This window comes from Centruroides sculpturatus, unplaced genomic scaffold, assembly GCF_000671375.1.
Source record: "Centruroides sculpturatus isolate CEXI.00-Female unplaced genomic scaffold, Cexi_2.0 scaffold85, whole genome shotgun sequence".
Classification (NCBI taxonomy): Eukaryota; Metazoa; Arthropoda; class Arachnida; order Scorpiones; family Buthidae; genus Centruroides; species Centruroides sculpturatus.
In genome coordinates, this window is record NW_019384798.1 from 1,662,641 (window position 1) to 1,682,825 (window position 20,185).

A 20,185-nucleotide genomic window follows, 5' to 3' on the forward strand; every position below is an offset into this window, starting at 1 on the left:
CAAAAATTTGTTTGAAATCAAAACTTTTATTTTGCTCTAAACTATGTGAAATTGAAATTTATGTGAAATTGAACAAAAATGAAAATATTTCTGATAAACATATGATCATCTTAAAACATACATGTAACGTTCAATGATTTTTTACATTAAAATTTAAAGAAAAGTAGGGAAAAAAAATGCATCTGTGATGCAGTCAGGACCAAATCTGTAAGAGTTTATTATTAAACAGTCATTATCACTATTATTTTTTGCATTTGTTGCAAGATGATAATACATATAACATAATGTAAAATGCTTGATCAGAATTATATCACATACCTATCCTGTCAGCAATGATGCTTTGGTTAACATTCAGGATGTAACCCCTTGAGGCAAAGAGTGCAGATAGTTCTCGATTGCCTCTTCACTCCCATACCAGTGCAGACACAGCACCTCAACTCTTTTCTTTCAGATAACTTCCTGAGTTCTCTTGGTCCTCGAGGATCTTCAGGAAGTTTTTTGTTGCTAGCCATTCCCCATCCAAGCACTCTATTATCGAAATGTAAAAGGCATACCTAGACTTTAGTTTTTCTGGGCCTCCAAAATTCTCTTTGTACAGTAGATACAAGTTCAACACCATCTTGGCTATAATGAACCCAACTTTTTTCCAGTATTTCATGGTCTTTCTCTCATTCAAGAACACATACATCATGTCTGATGTATCAACCACATCCATAAATTTATTGTATTGTAATATTATTTGTGGCTTTGACTCAGTCACTCTGCACATAACAATTAGTTCTTCACATGCCCTCACATGGCTGGATAGTAACAGGACCAGAGTATTTTGTGAGGATTTTTCTCAGAAGCCACAAGCTAACAATGGCCAGATCTAAAATAAGACGTTTGACCAACAGAAAACTTAGATTTCAGTGGAGCTGGTAAATGTTTTTTCTGTTTCATCGAACAGTGTCAGCGATGTAGGTACCCAGTGAATATAAAGATCGAACAAGAGGAACCAACATGAAGAAGTTATCTACAAAAAGATGATAACCTTTATTCACAACCCTGTCTCAAGCAGTTTTTCTATGATGATGTACCCTAGACCAAATTTAGAATTGTTGTCCTTTTCCTGCTGAGACCTGGCCCCTTTATAAGTCTGTAAGCAGTACTTACAGACTGAGTCACATAGCATCCAAAATTTTATACCCCACTGATAATGATGTTTTTTCGGAAGGTACTGCATGAGAGAGGTTCTATTTTTTATACCAACAAGACTATCATCCACACAAATTTGTTGGTGTGGTGTGTAGTAATGTTCTAACACTCTGCTAGCGTGATCGACCAGCAATTGATATTTTGCACAAGGATCGTATCCTTCTTCTGTTAGGCCAGATAACTTAGAGTTATCAATGAGATGGAAAAAATGTAATAAGTGATAAAAGTGGGTTCTTGGAAACGTTTTCCCAGTTCCCAAAAAGTGGCTTGGGAGGAAGAAGTGGACCAGTAGGATGCTTTGGTAGGCGTTTTGACTAATCCCATGTTCAATATACATGCTAAAAACCCCTTTATTTCTATGACCAAAATTTTGGACCAGTTCTTCAGATAGGATGGAACATTACCCCCATGCCATTTATTACTTGTTGAGTGTAATGATTTGATTCTCTTACAGTCAACTTGAGCAAAGTCATTGTAAAAAAGATTGAAGTATGCAATCAGGGGTGAATCTGGAGATGGCATGTGCTTAGGGCCAGCTAGCTCTAGAAAAGTGAAAGGAAGTGAAGAAGGTTGCTCTGGAGATAAAACATCCTGATAGTCATCATCATCATCATCATCATCATCACTTATGGATTGCATAAATGGATTAGAGATGCTTGGAGAGGCCATATCATCTTCCGAGTTGTTATCAGACCTTTCATATTCGTACATACTCATCTCAGGGTCAGAGTCAGACTCTGAAATAGCATCAGAGATATCCTCCATGTATTCCAGATCAGAGTCATCTAAAATTTTATGTGCTTTAGATGTTGCTACCATGGTGTAAAATATTAGGTTGTTCAGAAACCCCGTGTTTCTTTATGCAGCAAAAATGTAGCAAAATGACATCACGAGCAGTGTTGGCCAATTAGAAACCAATTTCAGTGTGTTCGCTGTAATGCACTTCTCGAGCGCTGCATAAAGAAACATGGGGAAAGTAAGTTTGTTTTTTTTACCACTAGAGGAATTAGTCATATTTTTTCCACCATTTTCATTCTAAACTATTTAAATTATCATTATATATTTTGACAGCTAGCATTTTAAGCTTATTTGTAAAAAATTTTGTTTGATTTTGTGCAATTGTTTATTTTTTGTGTCCCATCAAATATGGAAGATCGAAAGCAGCATTTTCGGCATATTTTGCTCTTTTATTACTGAAAAGGTAAGAATGCTGTTCAAGCAAGAAAAAATTGTGTGATGTGTATGGAGAAGATGTATTGACAGAACAACAGTGCCAAAACTGGTTTACAAAATTCTGGCAATTTCAATATTACAAAGTTCTGGCAATTTCAATATTACAAAGTTCTGGCAATTTCAATATTACAAAGTTCTGGCAATTTCAATATTGAAAATGCACCACGTTCTGGATGGTCAGTTGAAGCCAATGAAAACAAAATAAAGGTACTGATTGAAGCAAATTGACGAATAACAACACGTGAAATCACTAAGAGATTAAATTTGTCAAATTGAACTGTTTATGATTACTTGAAACGAATTGGTTTCGTTTCAAAGCTCGATATACGGGTTCCACATGTTCTTAGAGAGAGATGCTCTCTTTGGTGGGATTTTAAGGTAATTTTTTTTTTTTGGAGTTTTTACCAGACAATTTAACAATTGATTCGAAAGTGTACTGCCATTGAGTAAACAAATTGAGTAATATTATCAAACAGAAAAGATGGCCAGAATTGATCAATAAAACAGGTGTAGTGTTTTAAAACAATAATGTCAAATTTCACACAAGTTTGGTAACTCGTAAGAAACTGTTATAACTTAGATGGGACTGTGCTATCACACCAACCATATTCGTGAGATCAAGCACACTCAGATTATTACTTGTTCCGGTCTATACATTGTCTGCTTGACAATGGGGGTACATACAGATTGGTACCCCCGTCAGCAAAGGGTTAAGATCACTATATGTCAAAATTGCCAAGAAATGCCGAGTTCATATCACATTCAGGAAGTGCCTGACTATTTTTGACATACTGCATAATGGGAAAACCCTCACAACCCAAACAGAGTCCTTGGCACACATAGTATCCCCATTAGAGACAACAGGTGTGAGAGGGATCTCATATACATTGGGTCAACTAAGTGCTGTATGGGTATCAGGTTACAAGAGCATCTTGCCAATATACAACATGTGAGAACTACTAAGGCCCTCTCTACATACATCGCAGATCCTGACATTGTAGCAGACTTCAACTGGGCCAAACTCATCCTTGCCTCACTCCCATGGAACACCTCAGATGGTTGGAGGCCATGCAGATATTTAAATCTAATTTTACATCATTGTGCATAAATTACAAGAAAGAGATGGTTTTATCAATGGCCTGGCAAGCATTTGATTGACAATGTGTTTTAACTGTACATAGAGTCTCGGTTGACAGACTGAATGCTCGGGCTCAATGTGGGTTTTAAATAAAATTTGTACTGCTAATTCGAATGCTTCTTTGAATTTGTATATTCCAAAAAGCTTTTAAGATGTTCCATCAGGTGATAGTTCTAACACCTGAAGAACTCTGGTGGAGTGTGAAAACATTTGCATTTGTTTTCTGTTTTTGCACACACCAGTTATCAGTTCTGGATGTGTTGTTAGAAAAATTACATAATACGAGGTTATCAGCCTGCACAAAATGTGATTAAAGTGATTTTTGATGGTGCCGAGTTTAAATATTTGGTCCAGTTTTTGCCAAATTTGATTAGTTGGCAGATAAACATTTGGTATTTGACTATGAATGAAACAGTTTCTTAGTACTAACAATACAAACAAATATAATATCTTAAAAAATTTTTAGATATTGTATTTTCAATTGGTGTCTACTTGACCAATGAAATGGATACTTGGATGGTATGAAATTATGCCATTTCGTACCATCCGAATATCACGATAAACATGACAATGGTAGGCTGAAATAACCAAACTGTTTATATGGTTTTTATTTTAATATTTGTTATATTATAGTATTTGATTTACATAACTACAAACGTTATCTTATATAAAAGTTTATCACACCAAGTGACCAATCTAATACATTTTATAAATTTTCTTTCTCTACAGTACACAATTTAAAGAATTTTTAAAATGTGTGAAATTGGGTACTTGGTGTGATAAACTCTTACATAGGATAACCTTTGTAAATATAAATCAAATAATATAATATAATATAATAGAAGGGTTAGAAGTACAAAATAATCTAATAATCTTAATGTTTGTACTTATTTTTTGCTCAATGCTAGTTATTATCTAAAAGGAAAAATTGTTTGAAGAATTCATAATGACAAGTTAAAATCAGCAAGTAGATAACCCACATCATCATTTAATCCATGCCTGCTTTAAAATTAATTTTTAAATAATACAAATAGCATGTGGGTTATCCACACAAAATTAAAGCAACACAAATGTTTATAGATATCAGAACAAGACAATACCAAGTATATATGTTATTAAACAAACAAACACAAATGCACACAGTATATTAAAAATAACTATACCTCCGAAATAGAAAAAAGATGAAATGTTCATTTCATTATGAAATCCTGAATATTTTTCTAATGATGGTAACTGTGCATTTACATATGTACTATCAACATCAATCCTCAAATTTAGTGTTGATAAAACTGCTACTAATGAAACTTCATGCCATTTATCATGATTCAAACCTAAAACAACATAAAGATTTATATAGAAATTATATATATAATTGTTATATATATAAATACAGTATATCTCAAATAGATCTTTATGAGCAAATAAGACAATTCAAAGTACAAGAACTAGTATTTCACTCTTCCATTCGAAATTCTAATTGCATTACAGTAATACCAACACCAAGTTATTCTGTAATCTACCTTCTTGAAGCATTTTAATACCCTAATTAATCATCAACTTCAATCTCTAATTATCAACAAGTTAATAGATTTGTTCTTGAATATTCAATACTAGTTACTAACTAATCCATACAAGGCAAATGGGAAGCACTGTTACCATATTCTCATTGTTTTCATATATTACACTTATGTTTCCTCACTTCATGACCTTCATTTCCCTAACACAATTCAAAATTAATTAATAATTAACAAGACAAATAAAATAAAACACAGTTTGTCGTGCTATATGTTGACCATTATATTTTCAGGCAATTTTACTTATTGGTCTACAATTAAAATCTTAATTTTCCACTTTATTTGGGTTAAGTTCTTCATACCCAAATACGTCTTCTATTTCTGCATTGAACAGTTTCTGACTTATAGTAAATTGCTCAATTTTGTAGAATTTTTTCTGTTCAGGCAGGTTTTACTGTATATATATATATATATAACACTCTGGAACATGTATGTATANATCATTTTTGCTATAAATTTATTATTGATTTAAAAGTTATTATTTTGATTAATCAATAAGAATTTTCCAAATTTGCTAATACAAAAAAAATACTGCTTCATTAATGTGAAAAACAAATTTTTGGAAACATATAACCATTATATTATTACTAGCAGATGAGCCCGGCATTGCTTGGACAAAAAGTAACGACAGCAAAGATTAAGGTTATTAGATTGTAGCCTAATCTTACCCGTTTTCACCAAGTGCAAGAATTAGTCTCAGAAGAGGGAAACCTAAGTAGAAAATTTTTATATATCTGCTTACCACACTGGGTTAACAATAAGATTCACAGCAACCACTAACCAGAGCATAGTACCACTAAATGATAAATAACAAATGTTTTCTTGACCCCTTCTGGGTTCTTCTTTGGGTTTACTGAATTCGAAAAATAAGCTGGGTCTTCCCAAATCATTCATAAATATAAATTTGAACATAAAATCGAACATTAATATGAAGAGTTCGAATAAAGAAAACTTATAAGCATGCACTACCTGTGTCAATTTTATATAAGATGGAACACTAAATATCGTTGAGAATTTTTAGAAGGGTCTAAAAATATGTTCGATTTCCCACATAAATGCAAAAAATACATCTAAAATAGTACAGTAGAAGAGTTCTTTGGGGTAATCCTTAACCCTCTCTCTCTCCCATGGTGAGAATTTTCAAAAATCCCTTCTTAATGTCCATTATCATGGCATACCTTATTAAAACGCAATCAAAAACGCTAAAAAACTGCATCTAGAATAGTATAATAGAAGCAGAGTTCTTCACAGTAAGCCTTAATTCTCTCCCTCTCCCCTGCAGGAAAAATTTTGAAAAATCCCTTCTTAGTGTACATTCTCATGACATACCCTAATTGTGTACAAAATTTCAACTTTCAACTCCTAACCATTTGGGTTCTGCGCTTATTATTATCATTATCATTACCAACCCATCTCAATTATAAGATAATTTATTGTGCATTTAAACAAATCACTATAGTGTATCAAAGGAGTCTGCAACTGATTGCAAAGCTGGCATTGTCATAGACTGATTTTTAATGACATGAAAAAAAGTCACAGGCCCATAACACAATCACAAAAAACTAGAAAAATAACATAAAAATAACACTAAAACAATAATTTTCAAATAATAATTCATAAAACTATTTACTGAGACTAATTCATTGCTCATTTATCCTTTTTTTTATCTGCAACAATCATTGTAGATAAAAAAAAATTAGTTCTGGCATAGTTCTTCAGTCAGTAATCATTGAATAAACAACTATGCCAGATGCATCATAAAAATGCGTATTGTTGCATGATTTTCTATTATTACATGAAGATGCATAATAATTAATTAATTAATATAAATGGAAGAAAATAGCCATGTGTGGTTTAAAACTCATTAGGTGGGTTAATAATAACCATTTCCACAATCCATAAAGATATTTAAGTAGAAAAATGCAAAAATATACTGTATTTGGGAGAAAAACAACAAGTCTTGAAACTGTAATGTTCTATACATTGAAAAGTAGAATCAATGAACTACACAACTTGGCCATCATTGCTACTTATTAGTACGTGTATTTGCATTAATTATGACATTTAAATAAGGTGAAATTTCTTTTTGGCTTAAAAACACCCAAAAATCCAGCAAACAGGAAATAATTTATAAATAGAATTAACATTTTTGACAGTATTTAACAGTTATTGTCAGGTTTTTAAAATTATACATGAAAAGAATTCAAAAACAAAAATTTAAATATATAATGTTACGAGCTGTGGGGCTTGGGATATAAATTCAGAATACAGTGTACCAAAACTGACACTTTTTAGATACACTAACAACTAAATCTTTATATCTCTCGTTAAAAGAAAGACTTCTCCAACATTCTTTTTTTCGAATTGTTCTTTTTCTTCCGAATCGTTCTTCTTTTTTTGAATCATTCTTTTTCATTTCGCCACTCTCCGCACCATGGTGCTAGTCTCCTCCGAAGCAGGTGTGACAGTAATAATAATATAATAATTCTTTATTGTTTGAACCTTAATTCATTACAAAGGGGTTACATAAAGCTGAGGTTAGTGGTACAAAATAAGTTAATATAACAGATTTATTCAAGATATTACAAAATGAAACACATACAGGGATACACAAAACTGAAGTTAGTACAATTTAATAAATTAATGTAATAGCTTAGTACAAGATAATATAAAATAAAATATATAATAATAATAATTTTTTGAAAAATGTGATATATTGATTATATCTTTCCAGGATTTAAATCTTATCAAATCCTTTTTTCTGCTTGTTTCAAATTTTATACATTAAAAAAATACATGTTTCCAAGTTTCATACACCTGCATAGTACAATTACTACAAAATTTCTCAGGATTTATTATTAGACTATTATTACATATCAATATAATTTTGACCACATCAAATTTGCAGTACTGAACATTTTACATGATTGTTTATGTCCATAAACAAATAATCCTCACACATAAAAGTTGTTTTAACACTATGATATAATTGAAAATATTTGTTTTTTTTCCAGCAAAGACCAATCTTCTTGTAAGGCTTGTTCACAGCACACGTTTATAATTAACATTTCATAGCTTTTGATTAAATAAGGATCTTGAGACAACCATAGGAAAGAGAAACCAGGTCGATCTAGCAAATTTTTCAGTGCCAATAACCAATTGTTTGTAGAATTATCCCTCGTTGGACACATTTTATACAGTTTATTATATGCTAATTTAACATAACTTTTATCATCTAATTTCAAAAGTATAATCAAAATGAAACTATTAATTTTATTATTATTATTGATATTCTAGAAAAACCAAATTCCAAACATAACATGTAAGCTGGAATTTTATGGTATAACATAAAAATTCTTCGAAGATATAAAGCAAGGACAATTTCCAGTTTATCATAATAAGTAATTGCCCATACAGGAGCAGCATAAAGTAATACAGAAGAAATCATCAAATAACTTTACATAGATATAGGCAGAATTAATTTTTAGCTCTTGAAAGAATTGACCATACTGAACCCATTGCCATTTTTGGCTTGTAAAAATTGTCCAGAAGATGAAAATAATACTCCCAAGTATATGTAATTTGAAACAATCTGATTATTAAAAAACCATTTCTCTCTGGATGATTGTCTGCCACCCTTCTTGAATATCATTACTTTTGTTTTAGAAACATTTATAGTTAATCCATAGTCACAGCAAAATTTCTCCAGAATTGCAATTTTACTTTGTAACATTTGTGGGGTACCAGCAAAAATTAGTGTCATCAGCATACATTAACGCATGTAACTCAACTTGATCAGAGAGAGAAATCCCAGATAAGTTAGATTTAGCAAGTCAAACTATCAGACCATTAAAGTAAAAATTAAAGAGCAATGGGTTCAAAATTTCCTCCTGCAGAACTCCAATGTCAATACCAAATGAATCAGTTGTTTTGGCTAATATCTTTACTCTTGCAGTAGCTTTGGTATATATATATCAGTTATAAGGCCAAGAAACTGTTTATTTATGCCCATTCTTTCTAATAGAGACCACAAAACTTTATGATTAATTAATGATATCAAAAGCAGATCTAAAGTGTACAAAAACAGTATAAAGTTTTCCTCTCTTTTTCTGCAATTTTAATTGTACCAATGCATTTATTACAAATATTTTGTCCTGACATGATCGGCCAGGTTGAAAACCTGCTTGCTTTTGACACAAAATATCATATAGTCGACCCCCTTATAATTACAGTCCCTATAATTACGATTCCTATAAAACTACGAAAAAATATACGTATTTTGGAAATGTTGAGCCGAATTAGTCTAGAATCGATTAATTTTATGGAAGAAAACCTTTCAATCAGCCGTAGTCCGTAAACTTGACACGTGTCGGGCTGTGATTGGAACGACTTGTAAGAAATCGGATTCCTAATAAATTGGAACATATCTATATCTTATAGGGGGGTCGACTGTATTTAATAATCCAATCTTCTAGTCTTTTGTTTAATAAGGAGGTAAACAGTTTACAGGATTACAGAAACCAAAGATATGGGTCAATAATTTCTGGGATCATACACACTTCCTTTTTTATATATTGGATTAACCAAAGATTCAATCCATTTTTCTGGAAAAGTAAAATCTCTTTTAATAGTGTTAGAAACATCCAATATTGTAAGAAAAAAGTTTTCTGAAAAACACTTTAAATATTCAGTTCTAATAAAATTAATTCCAGGTGAAGTACCAGATTTAAAATGGTTAATAGCTCCTTTTAATTCCTCCACTGTAAAATCTGTAAAACATTCTGTTTCTATTGGGAAAACTTTATACACATCCATTGACAGTTGTTCAACATTTATATATAAAGAATGTTCTTTGGAGAATTTAGTAGCATAAAAATTGAACCATCTTTCCAAGGGAATTCTTTAATTATAACATGGTGGACTCTTACATTTAAAAGTATTAATTATTTGCCAAAATATTTTAGAGTTGTATGATGTTATCAATCTTTTATTTAAGTTCCAAAAGTAAAACTGTTTTTCTTTTGACATAGTACTTTATATTCTTTTAAATAGCTTTTATACAAAGCATAAGATTCATCTGTATTTGAGCTTTATGCATTCTTAAACAGTTTCCACAGATTTTTTCTCATGATAGAACATTCATTATCATACCATATGTTTGTTATTTGTCTTTTGCAAGGCACATGTTTAACATCATAAATTAAATTTAGAAACATTGCCACCTTTGCTATACATTCTATTAAATCATAGGATGTGAGATTTCCTCCATATTCTTGTGATAATACATTGTCTAATGTAACAGCAAATGAATATTTAGATTCATCTCTCCATATTGCACATTTACCAAAGAATTGACTATTAAGAACTTTTGATGAAATCAGTGAGATTATTAAAAGAAAAATAAGTGAGTGGTCTGAGCCTATCTCTGAAAAGACACAGAAATCATTTACAACATGAGAGTATATTTCTTGTGACATTATTATGAAATCAATTACACTGGTTCTATTTATTGTATGGAAAGTAAAATTACCTTCTTTATCTCCTGGAAATAAACCATTTAGACAAACAAGACTATTATCCTCACAAGAATTTTCCCTCTGTTATTAACTGTAGAATCCTTCAAAACTAAGAGCAATTTGCTGGTCAAAGGTAAAACATATCAAATAGTAAGGATGTCCCATTATAGCGTTAAAATTGGCACATAAAATCAAGTTAGTTCCATGTAGCAAGTGATCTTCTATAAGCAACAAAATACTTTTAAATCATCATCATAATTACTGTCAAGTGGGATATAGGACACTATCACCTGGAAATTAGCTAACTCCCAGTGTCTAGTTGTAAAATCAGTATAAACTGTGTCTGAAATATTAATTTAACCTTAGAGATTATATCTGATCTAAGAACGACAATTAAGCCACCACTGAGTCTTCCAGATCCTTCACCACTAAGCTATTTGATGATAAATTTTAGTCATCAGAAAAAATTGATTCAATTGACAAAGATTTATGCCATGTTTCTACCAGACAGAATATATCCATATTATATAAGGGCTGTTCAAAAAGTATCAGACCTTTGGTTGGCAAAAATACATTTATTGATTTTGAGGTACAAAACCCTAATCCCCTTCAAAGTAGTCTCCTTGGTAGTGTATACACTTCTCCTAGTGTTCCTGCCATTGCTGGAAACACTGCTGGATCGCATCTTTCGAAATGGCCATCAGCTGGTCCGTCGCATTCCATGCGATGTCTTCTCTCGACTAAAATCGGGTTCCTTTTAGCGGCATTTTCAGCTTGGGAAATAGCCAAAGGTCACACGGAGCCATGTGGGGAGAGTACGGAGCGTGACGAACCACAGGAGTGTTGTGTTTGGCTATGATAGCCCGAATCAAATGCGCAGAATGGGCGGATGCATTATCACGATGGAGCTGCCAAGTTTTGATCGACCACAGATCCAGTCGTTTGCATCGCACAGCATCAGAAAGACGGCGAAGGACCTCCTAGTAGCACTCCTTTGCAATGATTTGGCCTTGTGGTGCGTACTCACAATACACCACCCCACGAGAGTCGAAAAAACTGTCAACATGACCTTGATATTGCTGCGGACCTGCTGCACTTTTTTTGGCCTCGAGGATCGTCCCCGAAAGCCTGCTGAATCTTGTCAATGGTTTACGCTCGGGTATCGCCAAGGTTTTTGGCAAAATTTGATGTAATATCGCTGCTCACGTTTTTCAATCATTTTCCAACTTAGTGGAATCTGACGAGAGCTCACTACATGTCCTCACTCATAGGCCGACTGCCAACGACTGACGCTTCCTGCAGGCGGGAAAAAATTCAGGGCTGTGCATGACTGTCCCCTCCAAAACTCCACCGAAAGAGGCTTCCCACACATCATTGGTTTACGCGGAAAAAATAAAAGTCCGATACTTTTTGAACAGACCTCGTATATCATATTCCAGAAGTTAGGGGAACAGTATTTATTATGTAAACCCACAATATTGTAGAAAAGAAGTTTCATGTTATCATCTTGTTTGTCATTATAAACTATATTCCTAAAAAACATTGTTCTCTATCTGTTTGGAAGATTTCACCATTGTAATTATATGCAAATATCTTGTCATCTATGAATAATCTGTTATATCATAATTTTTAACAATCTTGGCTCCTTTTAAATACATTTATTTACCATAGATCCTTTAATTTGTTTCTGATAAGTTTGGTATTCCTCGAATAATCCTCATTAATAAATATATTTGAACCTTTTAAATTACTAATATTTTTATAAATTTTTAATTTATCTTGAAATTAAACAACTCACAAATAATCAGTCTTTTTGTAATCAATTTAAATTTTCCAACTTTAAAAGCATGTTTATTATTGACATCTGTAATTTTTAAATTATCATTTAAAAGTTTTTGAACCTTAACTAAACCATTGTCCATTTTATTGTTATCTTCTAAACCTAATATTACAATGTTGTTCTTTCTTTTTTTATCTTTTAGTCTCATTAACTTTTCATGGAGATTATTGCATATTATATCTATTTCTATATTTGATTTAGCATTCTTAACACAGCCTTTTTCTCTATCGGTTTCAAGAGCAGAGAGTCTACTTTCCACATCTACTAATGCTGTATCGATATTCTCAATCCATGCTTGCATTCTATCTAAATGCTCTAAAAGTACATGTAATTTACTATTTGAAGAAGCTTGCAATTTTAACAGAAGTCAAATCCTTCTTCAACATCAATCTCCTTTTTTGGCACTTATATAAGTGAAGATTAACTGTTCCGTTGACTCATCTGAGACATTTTCCTTGCTTCCGATTCATTTTCTTATATTTCATGGCAATCTGTCTTGAGATAGTGGTGAAAAAGTTTTGTTTTCTGAGCCTGAAACTCTGACATTTTTCAAGGAAAAAACAAATCACTAGAGAGCAAAACTTTTCATGCCAGCAGCCATGGGAGTCAGACAGCACTCCAAAAAATTTAAATATAATGGAACTTCTTAAATCCATACATAGAAAATGCATAGGTCGCATGCATAGAAGATTGGCAAAGCAAAATCAAAATATAAAGCAAAAATAAAAGAGTAAATAATATACAAAAAATAAATAAGTAATAACAAAAATAAACAACAAGTAGAAAAAATTGAAATTTAACAAAATATGATTATGAGTTATAAATCTTTATACAGTAAGACCTTGTTTAGCACTTAGGATATGTTTCTAGACAACATACCACTAAATGAAAGAGTTAAATGAGATCATTTTAACACGTAGTAAATAGGGAAAGGGGAACACACGACCAAAAATAAACAGAGTTTACTTTAATTTTAAGATATTTTTATATTAATTTGTATAATAATATATGTTACATAACACAAACATATACATACAGAAACATGAAGTTCATTTTTGTGATGAAGGTCCTGGGTTTTCTGAAATTCTTGACTTTTTTGCAATGAAGTCATCTAGTGTCATTTGTCGCTTTCTTTTTCTTTTGTTAAGCAAATGTTGGTAGCAGGAGATTGCATCCAAAACGCTTCATCTTACTTTAGCTCTCCTTTCAAAATCCAGATCATTTGCTACAATTTAATCAATGATTTTGGTTATCGTTACCAAACTTTTACTAAGGAAATCTGTAGCAAGTTCTTTGGGTTCTTTGTTTTCAGAATCATTATTGACAATCTGCCAGTTCTTGAAGGTTGTTGTTGATAAGACTCTCACCAGAAACCTGCAGTAACTCCTCAATATCCTGCTCATTTACATCTTCTAGTACTACTGTATCAATTAGATTGACAATTTGGTCAATGATAAGCTCCTCTCATTGAGAATCCTTGGATACTTTGTTAAATTTTCCTAAAAGATTCATAACTCATAATACTGTATTATACTGCATTATTAAAACACTTACATTTAGAAACATCAACAATAATGCTTCCAGACACATCTATATTATTTGCATTTGTGAAAATGCATAAACTTGGAAAACAACTGAGACCTATTGTAGATAAAGCCACATTCCCACAAGGGCATTGAAGAGTAAGATCCATAAAATCCTGGCTGCACATCTACAAGATTATTATAAGTTTACATGTAATGATGTGCTAAAACTTATTGCTAAACTAAATATCACATTAGTAGATAATGAATATATCACTTTATCAATATTAGACTGTCACTTTAACCTCCATATATACAGAACCTTATTTTTGCAGATTGTGTAATTTTTTTGTTCAATGAAGTCAAATCAAATGTAGCACATCATAAAGATATTTTGAAAGTAGCACATATATTTCAAAAATATTTTTGGCTTTCTTGAAGCCATCTTCAGCTACTGAAATTGGAGCAGTTTCATACTCTAAAATTCTACTTGTTTGAAAATGTTTGAGAAATAAATATTCAGTTGCCTTAAATAAGTAGAATACTCATAATATGACAATATTAAAATAATAAATAATGATTATTCCATTTTACAATCAGACATTAACTTTCTCAGTGGATTCACATACATAATAATCCGATGATAAAAAAGTGATAAGACTGTGTCTGTACTTTCTGTTAATCTATCATCTGTCTTTGCTTTCTTTAAAATAGATTGTAAGATATTAACAATGTACAGTTTTTGATCTCAGCATAATATTTTAACCCTAAACTCACCTTTCATCATATTTCTAAGACTTTTAATGGATTGATGAGACCCTGTGGCATTCTTTGTAAATGTTGTTCTTCTAGCCTTTGTGATTTAAATCTGTCCTGCATGCATTATTTTTTTAATAATTTTTAGTGGACTGTGGGATTTCTGTTTATGCATCAGCTTCTCCTATATTCATTGATAAAGTTGCACATTCTTTAAATGAAGTTTATTTTAACCTCAGTAAGTTCAGCAACTTACTTCTTCATGCATCTACAAAAACAGCATATATTTATTTGGGTCTTCAATTTTCTTTTTTTTTTATTTTTATTATATATAGTATATACAGAGTATCAGTGGAATCTGACGAGAGCTCACTACATGTCCTCACTCATAGGCCGACTGCCAACGACTGACGCTTCCTGCAGGCGGGAAAAAATTCAGGGCTGTGCATGACTGTCCCCTCCAAAACTCCACCGAAAGAGGCTTCCCACACATCATTGGTTTACGCGGAAAAAATAAAAGTCCGATACTTTTTGAACAGACCTCGTATATCATATTCCAGAAGTTAGGGGAACAGTATTTATTATGTAAACCCACAATATTGTAGAAAAGAAGTTTCATGTTATCATCTTGTTTGTCATTATAAACTATATTCCTAAAAAACATTGTTCTCTATCTGTTTGGAAGATTTCACCATTGTAATTATATGCAAATATCTTGTCATCTATGAATAATCTGTTATATCATAATTTTTAACAATCTTGGCTCCTTTTAAATACATTTATTTACCATAGATCCTTTAATTTGTTTCTGATAAGTTTGGTATTCCTCGAATAATCCTCATTAATAAATATATTTGAACCTTTTAAATTACTAATATTTTTATAAATTTTTAATTTATCTTGAAATTAAACAACTCACAAATAATCAGTCTTTTTGTAATCAATTTAAATTTTCCAACTTTAAAAGCATGTTTATTATTGACATCTGTAATTTTTAAATTATCATTTAAAAGTTTTTGAACCTTAACTAAACCATTGTCCATTTTATTGTTATCTTCTAAACCTAATATTACAATGTTGTTCTTTCTTTTTTTATCTTTTAGTCTCATTAACTTTTCATGGAGATTATTGCATATTATATCTATTTCTATATTTGATTTAGCATTCTTAACACAGCCTTTTTCTCTATCGGTTTCAAGAGCAGAGAGTCTACTTTCCACATCTACTAATGCTGTATCGATATTCTCAATCCATGCTTGCATTCTATCTAAATGCTCTAAAAGTACATGTAATTTACTATTTGAAGAAGCTTGCAATTTTAACAGAAGTCAAATCCTTCTTCAACATCAATCTCCTTTTTTGGCACTTATATAAGTGAAGATTAACTGTTCCGTTGACTCATCTGAGACATTTTCCTTGCTTCCGATTCATTTTCTTATATTTCATGGCAATCTGTCTTGAGATAGTGGTGAAAAAGTTTTGTTTTCTGAGCCTGAAACTCTGACATTTTTCAAGGAAAAAACAAATCACTAGAGAGCAAAACTTTTCATGCCAGCAGCCATGGGAGTCAGACAGCACTCCAAAAAATTTAAATATAATGGAACTTCTTAAATCCATACATAGAAAATGCATAGGTCGCATGCATAGAAGATTGGCAAAGCAAAATCAAAATATAAAGCAAAAATAAAAGAGTAAATAATATACAAAAAATAAATAAGTAATAACAAAAATAAACAACAAGTAGAAAAAATTGAAATTTAACAAAATATGATTATGAGTTATAAATCTTTATACAGTAAGACCTTGTTTAGCACTTAGGATATGTTTCTAGACAACATACCACTAAATGAAAGAGTTAAATGAGATCATTTTAACACGTAGTAAATAGGGAAAGGGGAACACACGACCAAAAATAAACAGAGTTTACTTTAATTTTAAGATATTTTTATATTAATTTGTATAATAATATATGTTACATAACACAAACATATACATACAGAAACATGAAGTTCATTTTTGTGATGAAGGTCCTGGGTTTTCTGAAATTCTTGACTTTTNATTAAAATTCATTTTAAAACATACTAACATACTTCAATACAAAATATTATCTTTTGTCAATGATTTAATGTATTTAATAGAAATATACATAGCAATAATAATGTTGCAGACAGAGTGAAAAATAAATAAACAACAATTCAAATCAGTGTGCATGCTTGCCTGTGTGGCAACAATTTGAGCAGTGCGTGGCTGCATAGCTTAGAGGGAACATTGACCACAAAATATTAATTGTTTATCTTACAAGTCTTAGGAAGTTTCATGTCTCTGAGAGGTGATAGATAAGATGCTAGGTACTGCAACTAGACAATAAAGTTCGAACCATTGGAATTTTAGTTTAGTTTAGTTTTTTTATGTGTAATATTGTTCTTTTATTATTTTACCACAGCATTGGTATTATCATTATTACTATTATTATTCTTGACATTTAAAGTGTATAAAACAAGAAATTAAAAATTGCGACATCATTTCATGTTTAGCAAAAATAAGCCTCTGTAGATTTAATTCTTTTAAGTTGTTAAATAAAACTTTTATTTCTTCACATTTATTTTCACATATTTTACATACTATGTCTTCACAAGTGAATAAGCTTAGAACGTTACTGCACATGGACGAAAAGGACAATATAATATTGTGTCAAATAAATGATTTCTTGTAACCTTAGAGTCTGTCTTGGTACCAATCACACCCACATGTGACTCTCTTGACTCCTTGTCAGTCCTGACCATCGTGTCTCTGTCAGAGACCTTACAATTGCAGCCCAATAATAATGCAGTAAAATAATAATGTTATACACAAAAACTAAACTAAAATTTTGAAAGCTCAAAACTACATTGTCTACTCCAGTGTCTAGCATCTTATTCACCACTCTTGGATATGAAACTTCCAAAGACTTATAAAGCTAAACACTAAATTTTCAGATGCCCATTTTTTGGAATTGCTTGAGAAGTGGGTCCTGTTATTTGGACAAGGAGCTGTTTGTATTTAAGGCTATGTGCTTACTAAAGTTCCGTTCAAATCAGAGATCTGAACATCTGGCCCTCGCCTTGTAAGTGACAGTTTAACATGTTACTTTTGTTTTCTGGATGCCAAACTGATAAGGCTACTAGCACCTGCATTAATTAGTAAGTAAAACTGGTGTCAATAAATAATTTGAAGTGGTGAAAAAAATTAAAAACTGGCAAAATGGTGACAATATTTTTTAATTTTCCAGAGCGACCCCTGGAGTATGGAGTATTTTCTATAACTCTATATTATATTATAAGAATATTTTTATAGACTATTTTAATGGTCCACTTAGCTCATATGCCATTAATATGACAGTACTCCAAAGTAATACTTTATTAAAAACTTATTTTATTTCAGGGATGATTCATTTAAGTTCATTTCAATGTTGATTTTTCTAAGGGTCAGTTAAGTCAACAGGTTGTATATTAGGATTACTTTGTCAATTTTAAACATTTTAAACTTAATTTTAAAAATATTTAAACAATACTTAACATTTTGTTTTCTCAAATACATCAATAAATGATTTTAATTTTATTACAATTTTTTTACTTCTTTTCATCATTTGTTCTTATTAATTTTGCATATTCTGTTTTATGTCATACTTCTGCTGCTTTGCATTTTAGCCTTTTGCACTCTATTTTATTTTTGTCTGTTATTGGGATTTTGTTGCTCTTTTGGGGAGTCTTCACATGCATTGGAGCAGTGCTTAATTATGAAAGGAAAAAGCCAGTGTTTTAGAAATATCTAAAATTTTTTGAATATTTCAAATATTCTGAATTATTTGAAGTACTCAATATTTCAAGTACAATTAAAGTATTTAAAAACACAAATACTCTGAATTTCCCAGGAAAAATATTTCAAATAGAATACCAAATACTTCCAAAATATCTATATATATAAAGCTGAAAAACTGGATTCTTTCTTTCTTTCTTTCTGTTACTGTATGCAAAAAATGGCCACTAGAGGTGCTCCTAGCTATTATTTAAATTAACAATAAATTTGGTATATTATTATTTTTCTTTGTAATAGGAATTTATTATTTATACCATGGAATGACACTGCCGCTGCTAGAATGCCCACTAGGGGGCATCTCAAGCCACTGGAATAGAAGGATTAGAAGTACGAAATAATCTAATAATCTTAATCTTTGTTGTTTTTTGCTCGGCCAATGCCGGACTCATCTGCTGGTTTGAAATAGAAACTGTCCAAGTCTGATCAAAAAGCTAATACATAAGAGAATTTGTAAAATATAAAATCATGGTAGCATTATAATTTAATTTATATATTTTTCTTTTAAATATAATTTACCTTTCCCTACATGAAAAGAATCTGCTGAAAATGTGTCAGTTTTATGTATTACTCTCAATTTTGCATTTTCTAAAATTAGATATAATGCATATACTAAACTTCCAGTTGAATCATTCATTCCATGATACATTATAAGACCATTTGGTTGTTTAGTCCTGAAAATAAAATGAATTTTGTTTATAAACTAAATTTAATATTCATTATATATATATTATAAAAAGCTTACAAAATTAAAATCAAATTATAAAATAGATTGAGAGAAGAGAAACAACATCTGACAACAGAGGAACACAAACATGTTATATTAAAAAAACACGACAACAGAATTGGCTAGCATAGCATCAGAGCCGGCCCTACCGTAGGGTGAACGGAGCAGCCACTCCAGGCACTAAGTTTTAGGGGGCGCCTCAGTGTTAAAGAAAATTAAAGGGTATAAATTAGGGGCAACCAAGGGGAGCACCATAATAGGATCTTGCTCCATCCTAAAACTTGCCTCGGGCCGGCACTGCATAGCATTAGAAAAAAAAGTTAGTATTAAGTGAAAAGCACATTAATCATCTCATTCATTAATACTATCCTTATGATCTTAGCCTCACAAATATGACCAGCACATATATTAATTATTATTTAAATTGTTCATCACAGGGGCGTGCCGTGACATTTGATGATAGGGAAGCTGTGTTTCTATAAGAAGCCAGCTTCCAGGGGCAATCAGTTAATTCTTTCTTTAAATGTATTTTTAATAGATTATTTATCTGACGTACTTAATAAACAAGTTTAATATAATTACCTCTGTTATTAAATCCAATATATTCCATACGCCCTCTAAATGCTAATTCTCACTTTGATAAAAACATATAACATCTATTTATTTAGTTATATTATATCTATTAGCCGTAACTATCTCGTTATAATTTTCAATATTTATTTTATATTATTTACTAATGTTAAATTCTATTCCGCTTCGATTTCCAAATTGCTTCAAATACGAAAGAATCGACGATTTTTCGTGTCTTTTGCCAGCTAAATTGTCAAAG

At 31.2% G+C, this 20,185-nt stretch overlaps 1 protein-coding gene across 1 annotated transcript in view; it reads right to left on the reverse strand.

Annotated features, from left to right (window-relative positions):
* Positions 1-20,185, reverse strand: part of LOC111629475 (neurexin-1-like) — a 55,853-nt gene that overhangs the window by 25,085 nt on the left and 10,583 nt on the right. Inside the window, exons 3-4 of the mRNA XM_023373390.1 lie at positions 19,149-19,303; positions 4,732-4,899 (exon numbers count right to left, since the gene is read on the reverse strand). Coding sequence (XP_023229158.1) covers positions 4,732-4,899; positions 19,149-19,303 — 323 coding nt within the window. The remainder of the gene's footprint in view (positions 1-4,731; positions 4,900-19,148; positions 19,304-20,185) is intronic.